We start from the raw sequence: 17,462 nt of genomic DNA on the forward strand, positions 1-17,462 counted from the left end.
ACCTATAGGCCTACCGCTGGCCAATCAGATATCTCAGATCACTGTGTCACAGCTTCCACGAGCCCACAGTGAAGTTGATAGTCAACTACTGTGATATTTCAAAACTACTCTGAGAAACAAAATCATGACTAGAGAGACTGTCAACAAGTACAGTGAAGAGCTGCTGTTTTTATGAGTGAGTTCATGTTTAAGATGTTATTCAGCACTGTCAACACTTTTTTTTCAACACTTTTATAAAGCCATAAAACACCCTCTACCTATCCACTCAGCTTGTCTTTCTAAAATCGAGGGGTATTTCACGTTCTCTGGTCATACGAGTAACGACGTTGTTTCCATGGGGAGAACCATATTTTTTGTACGGGTCCTTTGCCCTACTCGTGTAACCGTAACTCTGTTACACCAATCATAGTAAACCACCAGCTCCCTACCAGTCCTCTACCTTTGATATTATCCAGACAGTCTGTCACTGTATTCACTCTCCATATCGTAGTGTGGAGCAGTGTTTCACCTTGCACCCTGAGAGACCCCGTACCCTGTGAGCCAGGGGCGTTTTAGCACCTTGGACCAGAAGTGGCACCTGGCTGGGGTGAGCCTGACCTAGGCCCAGCCCTGGATAAGATAAAATCTACATTTGGGAGTATTACCTAGCATTCTGTCTTTCCTCAGTAGGAAATGGCTAATGAGATGTGGCATAACATTCTGGTTTGTAGTGTGTGCAGCTCTGGGTGAGGTTTGCAGCTCGGGGTGAGGGCCGCTGCTAGGAGTTAGTCTACTATATGAAGAGACTATTTTCTCTAGACATCCTGTAATTCATTATTATAGCTATAGTGTGCTGTATGTGTAATTTTATGACCCCCCCCCCCACCTCTCTGGCCTTTGAAGATTCAGTCTCGCCACAGGCTGTCACAGTCTACAAGCCAGAGGCACTCCCACCAGAGAATTCCACCTTCCTGGAACGCAACTTTGTCTGCAGGTTAAGATGTCTCCTGGACAACTCCACTGGCTTCCTAGTAAGTTCATGGAGGAAATCTTTGCAATTTCTGGAGAATGTAGGGAATTTTAGGAAAGGATTTTTCAACCCTAATCATTTAAAATAATTATTTTATAAGATTACTTGTAAACAGTGTACTAGAGCGCAATGGAAATCAACTCATCTCTCGCTGATACTCTTGAGATTGTAATTGCATTATGACAGCCACTGAAGTCACTTTCTTTGAGGATGAGTGGAGTGTCAGGAAGGGGTTTAAATATGTGTTGCCCTGAAGTGGGGGAATCAGTGTGAGGCTTCTCCAATTCCCCTTTGAGTTCAGGGAAGGGTGGGGCCAAAGACTGCTTATCCAGACCAGGAAATTATCCTACAGATAGCGTTTGCAGTCAAGCTTTGAGAACACAAAAATATTCTCTACTTTTTGTAATGTTTTTGCATTTCTCTACAGTTTTGTGAATGTCAAGTTATAATCACTGAATAATTAAATCCATATATTAGCCGCGTCATTGTTTAAGCCGCGAGGTTCAAAGCGTGGGAAAAAAGTTGCGGCTTATAGTCCGGAAATTACGGTAAATTAAATTGACTTTGCCCATTTGATCAATGACCATTTGGTGTTTTAACTAGGCTAGTTAAAAAATGTTACTAGTTTTTCCATAAAATCAAACATTTTCAATCTCGTTAGATTTTATGGACATTTTCCTAGAAGTCTATTTGAAAATCTAATTTGATTTCATTTACATTTTCTAGATTTTCTTAGAATATAGATGGTGTTTGAGTTTTTCTGAGTGGGCTGATTGTTACAGAGCTAAATAAATCCTCTGTCACAAGTCACTTACTGATTTCTCAAATCTAATATGGGAAATGACGTGGTTAACTATGCCTTTGTCCTCTGGCTAGCCTCAATTCTCCCTCTGAACTTTTCAACTCTGCAGAAAAATAACACCCGTGTTGGATGACCTGAACACAAATCAAATCTGTGTCAAATTCTGTACAGGCAGGGAAACGGATAAAAATAAATAATAATAATTAAATCAGAAAGACCCATTGAGTTCTTATTTCAGTCTTTTCTGTTACTTAGATTTACACATTTTAGAAAGTAAACTTTCACTTACATACCTTATTAAAGGAACATTAAAAAGAAAATTCAACTTCATATTCATCGTCTCCAGCACCACCCCAACATCAATATATGTGAAAATGGCGTGTTTCTATGTTCTGTAGTAAAAAAAGTGAGGAAGATGTGTTTCCAATGACATCAACCAATTCGTAGACAATTAGGAGGCAATTAGTAGGTAATGCCTCCTCATAATTGGTTAAAATCACATGATGCGCACCGAGGGTGTCATTGGGAACACTTATCTTCCTCCATATTTTTTACTACAGAACATAGATGCTATTTTCACCTATGTTGATGATGAATAGGAAGTTCCTTTAAGGTGCTACCAGTTGCATGGAGAAAAAAGTGTACTCAATAAAAAGAGCTCCAGCTCATTGATAATCTTGACGCTTCTTCCAACAGTTTAATGGGATCTTATTTAACCAATGTTCCTGTCTGAATCGACCATCACTGTGGAATAGGGGGCCATTTGGGACACAGCCCTGACTATGTTTAATGGCTATTCTGCGTTCTCCAGGCCCTGAACATCCAGGGGCGTCTAAAGTTCCTCCATGGCCAGAGCGAGAGGACCAAGGAGGGCAAGGCCATCCCGCCTCAGCTGGCTCTGTTCGCCCTGGCCTCGCCCTTGCAGCCCCCCACCATCCTGGAGATCCGCACCAAGAACTTAATCTTCAAGACCAAGCACAAGCTGGACTTCACCCCCACTGCCTGCGATGCCAAGTGAGTGACGATAACAGCAGTGGGCCTGTCTAGTGAGCCTTACTGCTGCTAAGCACCTTCAATACATAGGGAACATGACCACTTCACTACAATATTTTACATTGAATTCAAAGCTTGCCGTTTGAATGGTAAGTCATTTTATTGTTCACCTCCCCGGGTACTGGAGTTGTGAACGAGCTATTTAGTTAAATCTAGTACAATGCATCACATTTCTTGTGAGATGTATGTTTTAATTGTATGTGGTCCCTGTCAAATAAACCTAATCATTTATACATTTTAAGTGGAACCGTCAGCGCAATCAACATTTTTGAGATTATAAACTGGGTTGTTCGAGCCCTGAATGCTGATTGGCTGACAGCCGTGGTATGACAGCCCGTATACCACGGGTATGACAACATATATTTTTAATGCTCTAATTACATTGGTAACCACTTTATAATAGCAATAAGGCACATGGCCAATATACCACGGCTATGGGCTGTATCCAGGCACTGCGCTTTGCGTCGTGCCTAAGAACAGCCCTTAGACGTGGTATATTGGCCATATACCACACCCCCTCGTGCCTTATTGATTAATTATGCGGTTAGATCACAAGTGTGATCTATTGAGAAGTAAGGAAGAGACATGTTTTGATCATGTTTTCATTGTGCTTTCTGTGTTTGTCCTGTCCTCCTGTACAGAGGGATGATGGTACTGGGTTACACTGAGGCTGAGCTGTGCAACTGTGGCTCAGGATACCAGTTCATCCATGCTGCTGACATGCTGCACTGTGCTGAGAACCACATGAGGAGTAAGACTGCTCTCCTGCTGCACACAGTCCTGTTATGTAGTGTAGTTCATGGAGACTGACAGACTGAGATAAAAAAACGTGCAGCGCTCACTGCATAGTGTACTGCATGTTGAGTTGCACATTCTACATGTTGAGTAGTTCATTCTACAGCCAGTGTCCTGAGGGGACTTTCTGAACAGATTCATTCCTACAACTTCTAAAAAATGAATGGTGCTTTAAGATAAGATGATAAAACAAGACTGCGCTTTATTAATCCCTGATTGCAATTTGATTTAGTGAATTTTAGTGACAAGCAGAGGTGTGAACGTTTAAACATTCAAACTTTTATGCAAAATTGGGATCCTTAACGTTATGAAAAATCCTTGTTTTTTCGCTAAAATCACAGTGCAGTTAAAGTGTTATTCTCCTCTCCCCCTCACGCTGGCTCGCCTGCTCTTTATTAATGACGCAATTGTTTGTTCAGTCTTCGGTCTGTTGTGTGTAGGATATCCTAGCCTATTCATTGGTGATAGGTAAGGCTGGGTGATATGGGCAAAATATCATATCAGGGTATTTTTTTTTAAATTGTACGGTATGACGATAATTGATGTTTTTGAATAATAAAAGTTTTCTTTGAGTAGTGTGACCCTAGGGTGGCAACACATACATTCTAAGTGATTTCAATGGGTCTTTCTCCATTCTGATTGGTTTATACTGTTCAATTCAACTTCAACCAAAACAAATGAGTGAACTGTTGGCATCATGGAAATAGGATTATTCTAATTCTATAGTTAGAATATAATAGTGGTCAATTTGAATTCAGTGTTTGACATGACAACGAATGAAAATGCCAGGGAAGAGTTATTGTGACAGGGTAGAAAGTGTTAAGTGTTTCCTAGGGGACCCTATAATCTTTGGCTACATTGACTGTTCTCTCTTAGCTACTTCATGTAGCTAACATATTCTTGCTTCGCGTATTCCTCTGATTTAGACAACATGCTGATTTAGGTCTACACCATCACTGGTATTATCAGGCTGTATAGCTAATTATGTTTCCTCTGACTCAGTACATTTATTAGCTAGCTAACGATTAGCATTAGCGGCTAACAGGATTTAGGGACAAATTGCTAAGAAAAGACAAAACTAGCTGTTTGCAGATGTAAGAAACACAAACCAATAAGTGTAATTGTAGAACGCTATTGGGTTTATAGTAAGAAGCAAAGTGAAAACAGCATCGTTGTCATCAACATTGTTGCATGTGCTGCATTGCCCATGCAGCCTGGTTGAGGAACAGTGAATGCTCTCCTTGAGTGACAGGGTGCAGGCCTAGGTCTGTCTGAACAGCGGCATGGAGAGAGTGGATAGAGATGACTCAAGTAGTGAAGTAAACTATAAAAATAGACGTTACACAAGGCGTATCACATTTAACAAACCAAACATTCAAATACCGTTATAGAAGCTAAAGTAAAAACCCAAACCGGTCCCTGCATCAATACTGGTATATCGTCAAATACGGTATAGCGCCCAGCCCTGCTTTGCTGAAGTTACGAAACATTGCAAGCCAAGAAATGGCAAGATACATCATTCCATTACGAGATACAGCTTTTGATTACCGATAGATAGGCCTAGTGCGTGGTTCTGACTGTTTGATTACCGATAGATAGGCCTAGTGCGTGGTTCTGACTGTTTGATTACCGATAGATAGGACTAGTGCGTGGTTCTGACCGTTTGATTACCGATAGATAGGACTAGTGCGTGGTTCTGACTGTTTGATTACCGATAGATAGGCCTAGTGCGTGGTTCTGACTGTTTGATTACCGATAGATAGGCCTAGTGCGTGGTTCTGACTGTTTGATTACCGATAGATAGGCCTAGTGCGTGGTTCTGACTGTTTGATTACCGATAGATAGGACTAGTGCGTGGTTCTGACTGTTTGATTACCGATAGATAGGACTAGTGCGTGGTTCTGACTGTTTGATTATCGATAGATAGGCCTAGTGCGTGGTTCTGACTGTTTGATTACCGATAGATAGGACTAGTGCGTGGTTCTGACTGTTTGATTACCGATAGATAGGACTAGTGCGTGGTTCTGACTGTTTGATTACCGATAGATAGGCCTAGTGCGTGGTTCTGACTGTTTGATTACCGATAGATAGGACTAGTGCGTGGTTCTGACTGTTTGATTACCGATAGATAGGCCTAGTGCGTGGTTCTGACTGTTTGATTACCGATAGATAGGACTAGTGCGTGGTTCTGACTGTTTGATTACCGATAGATAGGACTAGTGCGTGGTTCTGACTGTTTGATTACCGATAGATAGGCCTAGTGCGTGGTTCTGACTGTTTGATTACCGATAGATAGGACTAGTGCGTGGTTCTGACTGTTTGATTACCGATAGATAGGCCTAGTGCGTGGTTCTGACTGTTTGATTACCGATAGATAGGACTAGTGCGTGGTTCTGACTGTTTGATTACCGATAGATAGGACTAGTGCGTGGTTCTGACTGTTTGATTACCGATAGATAGGCCTAGTGCGTGGTTCTGACTGTTTGATTACCGATAGATAGGACTAGTGCGTGGTTCTGACTGTTTGATTACCGATAGATAGGACTAGTGCGTGGTTCTGACTGTTTGATTACCGATAGATAGGACTAGTGCGTGGTTCTGACTGTTTGATTACCGATAGATAGGCCTAGTGCGTGGTTCTGACTGTTTGATTACCGATAGATAGGACTAGTGCGTGGTTCTGACTGTTTGATTACCGATAGATAGGCCTAGTGCGTGGTTCTGACTGTTTGATAACCGATAGATAGGCCTAGTGCGTGGTTCTGACTGTTTGATTACCGATAGATAGGCCTAGTGCGTGGTTCTGACTGTTTGATTACCGATAGATAGGCCTAGTGCGTGGTTCTGACTGTTTGATTACCGATAGATAGGCCTAGTGCGTGGTTCTGACTGTTTGATAACCGATAGATAGGCCTAGTGCGTGGTTCTGACTGTTTGATTACCGATAGATAGGCCTAGCGCGTGGTTCTGACTGTTTGCCTGGTGGCCGACCTGCCTATAATGTGCGCCTCCTGTCTCCCTGGCCCTCGCTAGCTCTCTATGAATGATGCCAGTGTTTGTGTTCTCAGAAGTTTGGCAACTAATAATTCTCCTCCGTTCCAAAAATACTGTATCTTAGGGGTCGATTCTTAGCGCAATCTAATCTTAACACTCAGAAACGGGAGTCGACACCTGGAGTCGTCGTGTAAGGAGTCGAATCTATTATTTTGGAGTCGACTCTCCACCACTACGTCATTGTCGTTAACTTTTGAAAAATGCCTAAGAAATGCAAGCGGCAGCAGCGAAGTCCCGTTAAATGAGAAGGAAATGGCAACTTTGCGAAGTGGAATTGAGGTACAGGAATTGTAGTACAGGTGCAATGCTTCACCATCTGAAAGGGACGCACCGTGAGACCCAAACCGTTGCTGGCAGCAGCACAGTTGCATGGTGAATTCACATGAAACGTTATGAATTTTCTGTATCTTTTTTACAGAAACCGCAAGGAGAAAAATTCTGTTTAAATGTCTTTTTTTTTTTTTTTACCTTATGCCACATCCCTAGTGACTTTTGGTGACATTTTTAGTTTATTAGTAAAACTGCATGAATGTCCTATACACATTTCTGCTGTGTAACTTGGTTAATAATGTGTGTCTGTGTTTCTCCATGCCCAGTGATAAAGACCGGAGAGAGTGGGATGACAGTATTCAGGCTGCTGACCAAGCTGACAGGCTGGGTATGGGTGCAGGCTAACGCCAGACTGGTCTATAAGAACGGACGGCCTGAGTGTATCATCGCATCCCAAAGAGTCCTCACGTACGTCTCGACACGCACACACACAACCTCATTGTTTAATGTCATTCCATTGGGGTGGCAAATAGCCTAAAGGTTAAGAGCATTGGGCCAAAAGTTTGCTGGTTGGAATCCTTGAGCTGAATAGGTGAATAAACTGTTGACGTGCCATTGAGCAAAGCACTTAACCCTAATTGCTCCTGCAAGTCACTCTGGATAAGAGCGTCTGCTAAATGACTAAAATGTAATAGTTTTTTAGTGATGAAGAGGGAGAGGACAACCTAAGGAAGCGGAGCCTCCAGCTGCCTTTCAGTTACACCACTGGGGAGGCTCTTCTCTACAACACCAGCTTCCCCAAGACTCTGGTAACAGGGGACTCCTTAGCAGGCGACACCATCGGCTCTGCAGGAAACACCACCAGCAACCAGGATGGAACCCTGGACCCTGACTCACTGCTGGGCTCTCTGTTGAAACAGGACAAGTCTGTCTACTGCTGCTCCCCTCAGACTCAGAACCAGCTCCAACTCCAGGAGGAGGTGGCAGGGCTTCCACAGGAGGAGGTGGCAGGGCTTCCACAGGAGGAGGTGGCAGGGCTTCCACAGGAGGAGGTGGCAGGGCTTCCACAGGAGGAGGTGGCAGGGCTTCCACAGGAGGAGGTGGCAAGGCTTCCACAGGAGGAGGTGGCAGGGCTTCCACAGGAGGAGGTGGCAGGGCTTCCACAGGAGGAGGTGGCAGGGCTTCCACAGGAGGAGTGTGGGGGCATCTTCTCCAGCAGCTGGCAGGAGGGCAGCATCCTCTCTCTGTCGGAGAGAGTCCTCTTCAAGCAGGAGCCCTTGGGGGATGGCGGGGGGATCCACGGCTTCTCATCGGAGGACATGTAACTGATCACTTACTATTTATCTTATGTGTATATGTGTGGTTGCTACTGTTTTTAATAATATAACCTTGACTGCGCTACACATTTCCCAATTGTGACTATAAAGATATTGATTTGATTGACAGAGACAGGGATTTGTGGAGCTTCATGATGAACCTGGGCATCAGTAGGGAGGACCTGGAGCTGTTCCAGCAGGATGAGATGTTCCTCGATGTGGATCTGGACGCTGGCCGAGACGGCCTCCTTCCTGACCTGACAGACGAGATTCTCTCCTACGTACAGGAGTCTCTGAGGAAGAGGTCGGACTGGGGTCAGACTGTGTTCTCTTGCAGGGGGGCTAAGTTAGGGGATCAGGACTATAGCTGTCCTACCACGCTGTTACACCAACCATCTATGGAACAACCACTAACCCCACAACCACATTCTACTACAGTGCCTCAGTGGCAGTCACAGATACAGCTGCCTGTAGTCCATCCCCATCCCCTATCAGTTTACCACTATCAGTCTCCGCCCCACTACCCACAGCAGCCAATACCGCAGCATTGTTTACACACACAGCCCCACCCACAGACAGCATTGCAGGCAACACAGCAGCAGCAACAGAGCCATCTAAATGGACAGGTATTGCCAACCCAACAGCAGCAGCAGCTGTGTAACAGACTGAAGCACATGCAGGTGACTGGGATGGGTTCAATAACACAAAGACAGAAAGACATCGCCAAGCAGCAGCAGCGGATTCCTCCATTGTTCAACGTGGAGCAGCCAGGGGGGCTCCAGACTCACCACGGCCACCCCCAGCACGGGAACCTCTGCCTGGGGGAAGCTTCCCCTGGCCCTGGGCCTCCCCTACAGGAACCGCTCCTCAGTGCTCTCCTCCTATGTACCCACCACGGGCCTCCAGAGCCAGGGGTGGACGGAGAGCTCACGCCACAGAATTTGGAGGAGTTGCTGGGCAGCCTGGAGTCCAGTGGTCCCCGGCCGACAGAGGATGGTAGGGGAGCGTCCCAGTGGAGTGTGGTGGAGGCCCTAGGTGTGTTCCAGCAGCAGAGGCACCGCCCTGACGGCCTGGCTCAGTCTCAGGCCACCAGCCAGGGCTGGGCTCAGCATGCCTATCCCCTGGCTATGGGACTCAGCCAGGTCAACAGAGCAGAGTGGCCATTCACCACACAGGTAAGAAAGGTGACACTAACCTGGGTAGTGTTCATTAGGTATCAAACGGGTAAAATATTGTGAAGCGTAAAAGGGGGCCTACCTGAACTGGTCTAATAAAAACGCTAATAAATAAAATATTGTGCCCCATGGAACAAGATCTAATGTATTTATAAAATCATTTTTTACATCAGCAGATGTCACAAACTGCTTATACAGAAACCCAGCCAGAAACCACAGACAGCAAGCAATGCAGATGTAGAAGCACGGGGGCTAGGGCCCTGAACTAATGATGGAAAATGTTAGACCTATGTGCTTTACTTCCTCTAGCTATATGCTCATCATGTGAACGTTGAATACCATTGGCACATACTTACTCGCGCATCAGATTTACCAAGGCAATGAGACTTTAGAAACAGAAAGTCATTTGACCATTGAAAGCCAGTGGGTATTTACACATCAAGGCAATTTAGACCAGAAAAGGGAGGCTTAGCTAAGTCGGCCATTTCCTCTGTTCCAGAACGGGAGCCTGAAGGAGGCTGGTCCAGCCCCTGGCCCTGTACCCAACCCTGGGTCCTCCAGGGGGCAGACCATGGACATGCAGCAGCAGGGCAGCCAAAGCACCAGCCTCCTCCTCCCTCTGCTGAGAGCAGGCCCTACCCTGACCTCCCTCTGAGTGGATTCATGTGAGACTGAAGGCCCTCCTCCCTGGAGGCTCCAGAGCCAGACGTTCCAAGGCCAGCCAGCTGCCCCCGGTCCCCCGGAGGGAGCAGAGCCCTGACTGACGACAGCACCACACAACAGAGGCTAGAGGGATAAGGCTCCTCCTGTCTGGCACCCAGCTGCACATGGCTCCCCTGAGACCACTAAGACTGTTTCCAAAATGGGCCCTTGTCAAAAGTAGTGCGCTATATAGGGGATAGGGTACAATTTGGGCTGCAGTCTAAAACAGGAACCAGGGCATGTCTGGGAGTATGGAGGACTTGGACTGGAGAGTTCCCATGTGGATCATTTTGTTAGAGCTTGGCACTTGCAACGCCAGGGTTGTGGGTTCGATTCCCACGGGGGACCAGTATGAAAATGTATGCACTCACTACTATAAGTCGCTCTGGATCAGAGCATTTGCAAATTACTAAAATGTAAAAGTGAGATTCACATCCAGAGAGACTGTCTGAAGGTCAGACAGCAGGCAGAGGGACAGTCAGAGACAGAGATTGTGACAGACAGACGGAGGGAGACCAGAGGAAGTGGATGATCAATCAAATGTATTTATAAAGCACTTCTTACATCAGCTGATGTCATAGTGCTGTACAGAAACCCAGCCTAAAACCCCAAACAGCAAGCAATGCAGGTGTAGAAGCACAGTGGCTAGGAAAAACTCCCTAAAAAGGCAGGAACCTAGGAAGAAACCCAGAGAGGAACCAGGCTCTGAGAGGTGGCCAGTCCTCTTTAGGCTGTGCCGGGTAGAGATTATAACAGAACATGGCCAAGATGTTCATAGATGACCAGCAGGGTCAAATAATAATAATCACCGTGGTTGTTGAGGGTGCAACAGGTCGGCACCTCAGGAGTAAATGTCAGTTGGCTTTTCATAGCTGATCATTCAGAGTATCTCTACCGCTCCTGCTGTCTCTAGAGAGTTGAAAACAGCAGGTCTGGGACAGGTAGCACGTACGGTGAACAGGTCAGGTATCAATAACCGCAGGCAGAACAGATGGAAGTGGAGCAGCATTAAGACCAGGTGGACTGGGGACAGTCCAGAGTCATCAGGCCAGGTAGTGTATAGAAATGTAATGGACTAATGACCTGTTTGAATGTGGACTTGCTTTAAAAAGAAAACTCTTGTCAGCCATTTTGTTCATCCGTGAAAAACAGTCATGGTTTACTGGTCAGTGTGTCAGCATGCCATGTCATGAACCTGATGTAATACTGAACAACCAGTTCTTTCATTGGTCAGTGAGTAAGATGAGATGATGCAGAACTCAAATGTTACCAATCCTCTGGGCCCGTATTCATAAAGTATCTCTGAGTAGGACTGCTGAACTAGGATCAGTGTTTTCTTTTAGATCATAAAGAATATGATTATATGGAGAAGGGGGGTGGATCTGATCCTAGATTAGCACTCCTACTCTGAGACACTTTATGAATACGGAGCCTTGCTTTTAAAGTCCCTGTACTATAGCATTCTGGCTTTTAAAGTCCCAGTACTATAGCATTTACTTTGACAGCATTTATTGTGAATATATATATATAAGCCATTGTTTGCTTAGAAATAATCACTTGCATTTAAAGGTGCAGTTGAATGACCATAAGCTATTTGAGCTATCGATGAGATGGAGTATCTGTCTACACTGTGCTTGATATTTTTGTACAAAATGCATTGACAATCCTACTAAATCATTAAGTAATTTTATGAGCAATTTGATCACTTTAGTGGACTTCAACCAGCTTTATGGATCCTGTCAATCTGTTCTTCAGCCTACTCGCTTGCATTGCAAGACAGGCAAAGTAATCATAATTTATAGATGAGTTAGTAGTCCAAGACCCAATTACATTTTCTACATCTCAAATAGCACTCTATGCCCTATGTAGTGCACCAGGGCCCATAGGGCTCTTGTCAAAAGTAGTGAACTATATTGTGAATAGGGTGCCATCTGGGTCATTGCCATTGCGTTCAAGTGGCAGATCAATATGTAGATCAAACACATCTAACTTGAAGAAAATCTATGCACTTATTTATGGCAAAATAACCTATTGCACTCTTAGTGAAATTAGAAGACTGTTGTATGTAGCACTTTAAAAAATGTACCTTGTTTAACTGAGCCAATCATGTTCATGTTGCTATGCAGAATAGTGCAGTGGAACGGTAGACCCCTTGTTGTTTGGAGGTCTGTCACTTCATTGACATAATTCAGTGAAAGTCAGGGTTTATTTAATTTATTTTGTCAAAAGACAAATCAGACTTTGAATGTGTTCAAATTCAATCAATGAAAATGTTCAGTTTTGCATTTGTTTGTATTTTGTATGAAATTGTGTACAATTTATGTAATGAGCAGTTTTAGTTAACATGAAATAATAATAAATAAATCATGACAGTGCAGGAAGAGAAAGTTTACTGTTCTGTTCTTTCACACGATGATAAATGTTTATCAAGTACAGTTGAAGGGTTTTATTTACACTAGCCCTTGACCAAGTACAGTTGAAGGGTTTTATTTACACTAGCCCTTGACCAAGTACAGTTGAAGGGTTTTATTTACACTAGCCCTTGACCAAGTACAGTTGAAGGGTTTTATTTACACTAGCCCTTGACCAAGCAGTTATAGCCTTGAATACAGTTGAAGGGTTTTATTTATACTGCTGTACAGGGTAGGTTTTCTGTCACAAATAAGTTGGTTAAATGTTGTCACAGGTAGGCTTGTAAAAATACAGGTAATTTACCAAAGTTACTGGAATCTTCTATAATTTTGGTAATTAACAGAATTTATTGCAGTCTATGCTAAGTTCAGTCATTTATACTTTTTCTTTTTTTTGTACTTTGGATCCCTTTTTCTCCACAATTTTTGTGATATCCAATTGGTAGTTACAGTCTTGTCCCATCGCTGCAACTCCCGTACGGACTCGGGAGAGGCGATGGTCGAGAGCCCTCCGAAACGCGACCCTGCCAAGCCACACTGCTTCTTGACTCACTGCTCGCTTAACCCGGGGGCCAGCCACACCAATGTTTCTGGAGGAAAATCTGGTGACTGTGTCAGCGTGCATGTGCCCGGCCCGCCACAGGAGTCGCTAGAGCACGATGTGACAAGGACATCCCGGACAAAAAAAATAAACTCCCTAACCCGGACGACGTTTGGCCAATTGTGCGTTGCCTCATGGGTCTCCCGGTCATGGCCGTCTGCGACACAGATGGGGATGGAGCCCAGATCTGTAGTGATGCCTCAAGCGTATTTTGAGAAAATAGCCTAACTAAGGAAAAAAGCATCTAATCAACAATGGCATTATCATTTAACTCTGCAACTCTTTCAACTATTGACTTTTATCACAGCTGCCACCAGTTTGATGGCAAAACATTGATAACAAATACATATTGACATAGTAGCAAAATATATAAAGGATATTTTATGCTGAAGCCCTCATATTTAACACTGATGGTATTTGCTAAGTTTGGTTGATATTTAGGAAAATGTTTTAGTGTTATCTTATTTAATTATTTCATATATTTTACATGTGATAAGGCCACACAGTGGGCCAGAGATGATGAGACACCTGTAATAATCTGAAGTACCCAAAATGGCCACTAGATGTGACAAGATTCTTGAAAGTTCCAAACCTTTTTGGAGTGCCCCTAAGTAAAACCCCAACACTGGACAGACAGATACACAGTACAGCTGATGCAGCTTTATAACACCCTGAAGAAGGATGAAATGCACCATTCAATAATAAACATTTTTGATTCAACTTCCACTGTCCTAGAGTGACTCTCACACATCTAGCTTGCTCCAAATCCTCAATTAATGAACCTTGATTAGACTGCAAGCCAAGGCGTTTCTTCCTTTGCACTGTAGCTTTGACAGTCAGAGCAGTACCCATGGACTGCAGAGCATGTTGAGTCCTCTCCTCGCAGGCATCCTCCTTCAAGCCCACTCATCCTCAGCTTTATACATGTATTCTCTATGGCTCTGGTCAAAAGTAGTACACAATAAAGGGAATTGGGTGCCATTGGGTATTAGACTGTGAGGGATGAGGCCAGCAACATGACATGTAGTCAGTATCAGACTCTGGGATGAGGCCAGAAACATGACATGTAGTCTATAGATCTGAGAGGCCAGCAACATGACAGAGTCAGTATCAGAGTGAGGGATGAGGCCAGCAACATGACATGTAGGGGATGAATCAGTATCAGACTCTGGGATGAGGCCAGCAACATGACATGTAGTCAGTATCAGAGTGAGGGATGAGGCCAGCAACATGACATGTAGTCAGTATCAGACTCTGGGATGAGGCCAGCAACATGACATGTAGTCAGTATCAGACTCTGGGATGAGGCCAGCAACATGACATGTAGTCAGTATTAGAGTGAGGGGTGAGTCCAGACACAGAGGTCACTCTGAAGGAGGAGGATTGATTCTGACAGAGGTCTAAAGTCATGGTATGCATTCCAAATGGCACCCTATGGGCCCTGGTCAAAAGTAGTGTACACAAAAGGGAATAGTGTGCCATTTGGGAAGCAGTCCATAATGATGGATAACTGTGTCTTAACCATTATAACACAGCTACAATATCACTGTTGTTCCCCAGTGATGGTAACTAACCTATATACAGTAGATCATCACTATGATGGTAACTAACCTATATACAGTAGATCATCACTATGATGGTAACTAACCTATATACAGTAGATCATCACTATGATGGTAACTAACCTATATACAGTAGATCATCACTATGATGGTAACTAACCTATATACAGTAGATCATCACTACGATGGTAACTAACCTATATACAGTAGATCATCACTATGATGGTAACTAACCTATATACAGTAGATCATCACTATGATGGTAACTAACCTATATACAGTAGATCATCACTATGATGGTAACTAACCTATATACAGTAGATCATCACTATGATGGTAACTAACCTATATACAGTAGATCATCACTATGATGGTAACTAACCTATATACAGTAGATCATCAATACCATGGTAACTAACCTATATACAGTAGATCATCACTATGATGGTAACTAACCTATATACAGTAGATCATCACTATGATGGTAACTAACCTATATACAGTAGATCATCACTATGATGGTAACTAACCTATATACAGTAGATCATCACTATGATGGTAACTAACCTATATACAGTAGATCATCACTACGATGGTAACTAACCTATATACAGTAGATCATCACTATGATGGTAACTAACCTATATACAGTAGATCATCACTATGATGGTAACTAACCTATATACAGTAGATCATCACTATGATGGTAACTAACCTATATACAGTAGATCATCAATATCATGGTAACTAACCTATATAGTAGATCATCACTACGATGGTAACTAACCTATAATAGATCATCACTACGATGGTAACTAACCTATATAGATCACCACTACAATGGTAACTAACCTATATAGATCACCACTACCATGGTAACTAACCTATATAGATCAACACTATGATGGTAACTAACCTATAATAGATCAACACTATGATGGTAACTAACCTATATAGATCAACACTACCATGGTAACTAACCTATATAGATCACCACTATGATGGTAACTAACCTATATAGATCATCACTATAATGGTAACTAACCTATAATAGATCATCACTACAATGGTAACTAACCTATATAGTAGATCACCACTACGATGGTAACTAACCTATAATAGATCACCACTACCATGGTAACTAACCTATATACAGTAGATAATCACTATGATGGTAACTAACCTATATACATAGATCACCACTATGATGGTAACTAACCTATAAGTAGATCACCACTATGATGGTAACTAACCTATAAGTAGATCACCACTACCATGGTAACTAACCTATATAGATCACCACTATGATGGTAACTAACCTATATAGATCACCACTATGATGGTAACTAACCTATATAGATCACCACTACCATGGTAACTAACCTATATAGATCACCACTACCATGGTAACTAACCTATATAGATCACCACTACCATGGTAACTAACCTATATAGATCACACTATCATGGTAACTAACCTATATAGATCACCACTATCATGGTAACTAACCTATATAGATCACCACTACCATGGTAACTAACCTATATAGATCACCACTATGACGGTAACTAACCTATATAGATCACCACTACCATGGTAACTAACCTATATAGATCACCACTACGATGGTAACTAACCTATATAGATCACCACTATCATGGTAACTAACCTATATAGATCACCACTACCATGGTAACTAACCTATATAGATCACCACTATGACGGTAACTAACCTATATAGATCACCACTACCATGGTAACTAACCTATATAGATCACCACTATGACGGTAACTAACCTATATAGATCACCACTATGACGGTAACTAACCTATATAGATCACCACTACCATGGTAACTAACCTATATAGATCACCACTATGACGGTAACTAACCTATATAGATCACCACTACCGCGCTCCTCAGGGAATGTTTATAACTTGGCTCCTGGAATCTCTTGATGAGACTTAACATAAATCAACCAGCGATGTCCCAGTTCTGAGGGTGTTTTTACACTAACACCATATGTGAAGTAGGTAGGCAGAAAGGATAGCCGTTCCAGAAGTTTCTATCGACTGGTAGTAACAAGCTGTTAACCCCATTGGTTATGTGTTATGTCATGTTGAAACACACATGAGGCTTGTTGTCTATGGGACATTAAAATGGGACTTTTTATTTGCGGCTTAACTGACATGTCTAATTCGGTTGATTGTTGAGGAATGTGAATGGTCTAGTTTGGTGGCATTCTGTTCTCACAGCTTTTTCTGTGAAAATCTGTAGATACAGAAAAGTATTTGTTTTTGTAGACAATAAACATTATTGTATATATTTGATTTTAGAGTTGCTGAGTGTATTTTCCTCATTTTAGACAGATATAATAGGTCTTAGTATTGTCTTGTAATTTCTTGGGCTGATCTCTCTGAAATGTGGTATAACACTCCCCCCTGCTGTCTACTCTCCCTAAAACCACTACAGCACCAGCGCCATGAGAGAATGTGTAATATGTAGGTCTAAATTACACAACAGGTTGACAGAGTGAGGCATCTCTTTCCAGAGAGGGGAACAACTGCAGATTTCTTTCCCCCCAAAAAATTCTAATATGCCAAGCTATCAATGACAGGGATTTTGGCCATGCTAGGAATGTGACATGACCATTGGAACCATTGGAGTCAGGATGGATTTGGTTTGTGGGAACTGGTCTATTGTGCTCCAC

At 43.1% G+C, this 17,462-nt stretch overlaps 1 protein-coding gene across 1 annotated transcript in view; it reads left to right on the forward strand.

Moving 5' to 3' along the window:
* The window catches only part of ahr1a (aryl hydrocarbon receptor 1a), a 33,093-nt gene extending 20,536 nt beyond the window's left edge, over positions 1-12,557 (forward strand). Inside the window, exons 6-13 of the mRNA XM_045697243.1 lie at positions 883-1,010; positions 2,623-2,825; positions 3,506-3,615; positions 7,310-7,451; positions 7,687-7,963; positions 8,108-8,304; positions 8,430-9,474; positions 9,974-12,557. Coding sequence (XP_045553199.1) covers positions 883-1,010; positions 2,623-2,825; positions 3,506-3,615; positions 7,310-7,451; positions 7,687-7,963; positions 8,108-8,304; positions 8,430-9,474; positions 9,974-10,129 — 2,258 coding nt within the window. The 3' untranslated portion in view covers positions 10,130-12,557. The remainder of the gene's footprint in view (positions 1-882; positions 1,011-2,622; positions 2,826-3,505; positions 3,616-7,309; positions 7,452-7,686; positions 7,964-8,107; positions 8,305-8,429; positions 9,475-9,973) is intronic.
* Positions 12,558-17,462: the final 4,905 nt, after the last annotated feature.

Source organism: Salmo salar, chromosome ssa02 (genome assembly GCF_905237065.1).
Source record: "Salmo salar chromosome ssa02, Ssal_v3.1, whole genome shotgun sequence".
NCBI classification, from domain to species: domain Eukaryota; kingdom Metazoa; phylum Chordata; class Actinopteri; order Salmoniformes; family Salmonidae; genus Salmo; species Salmo salar.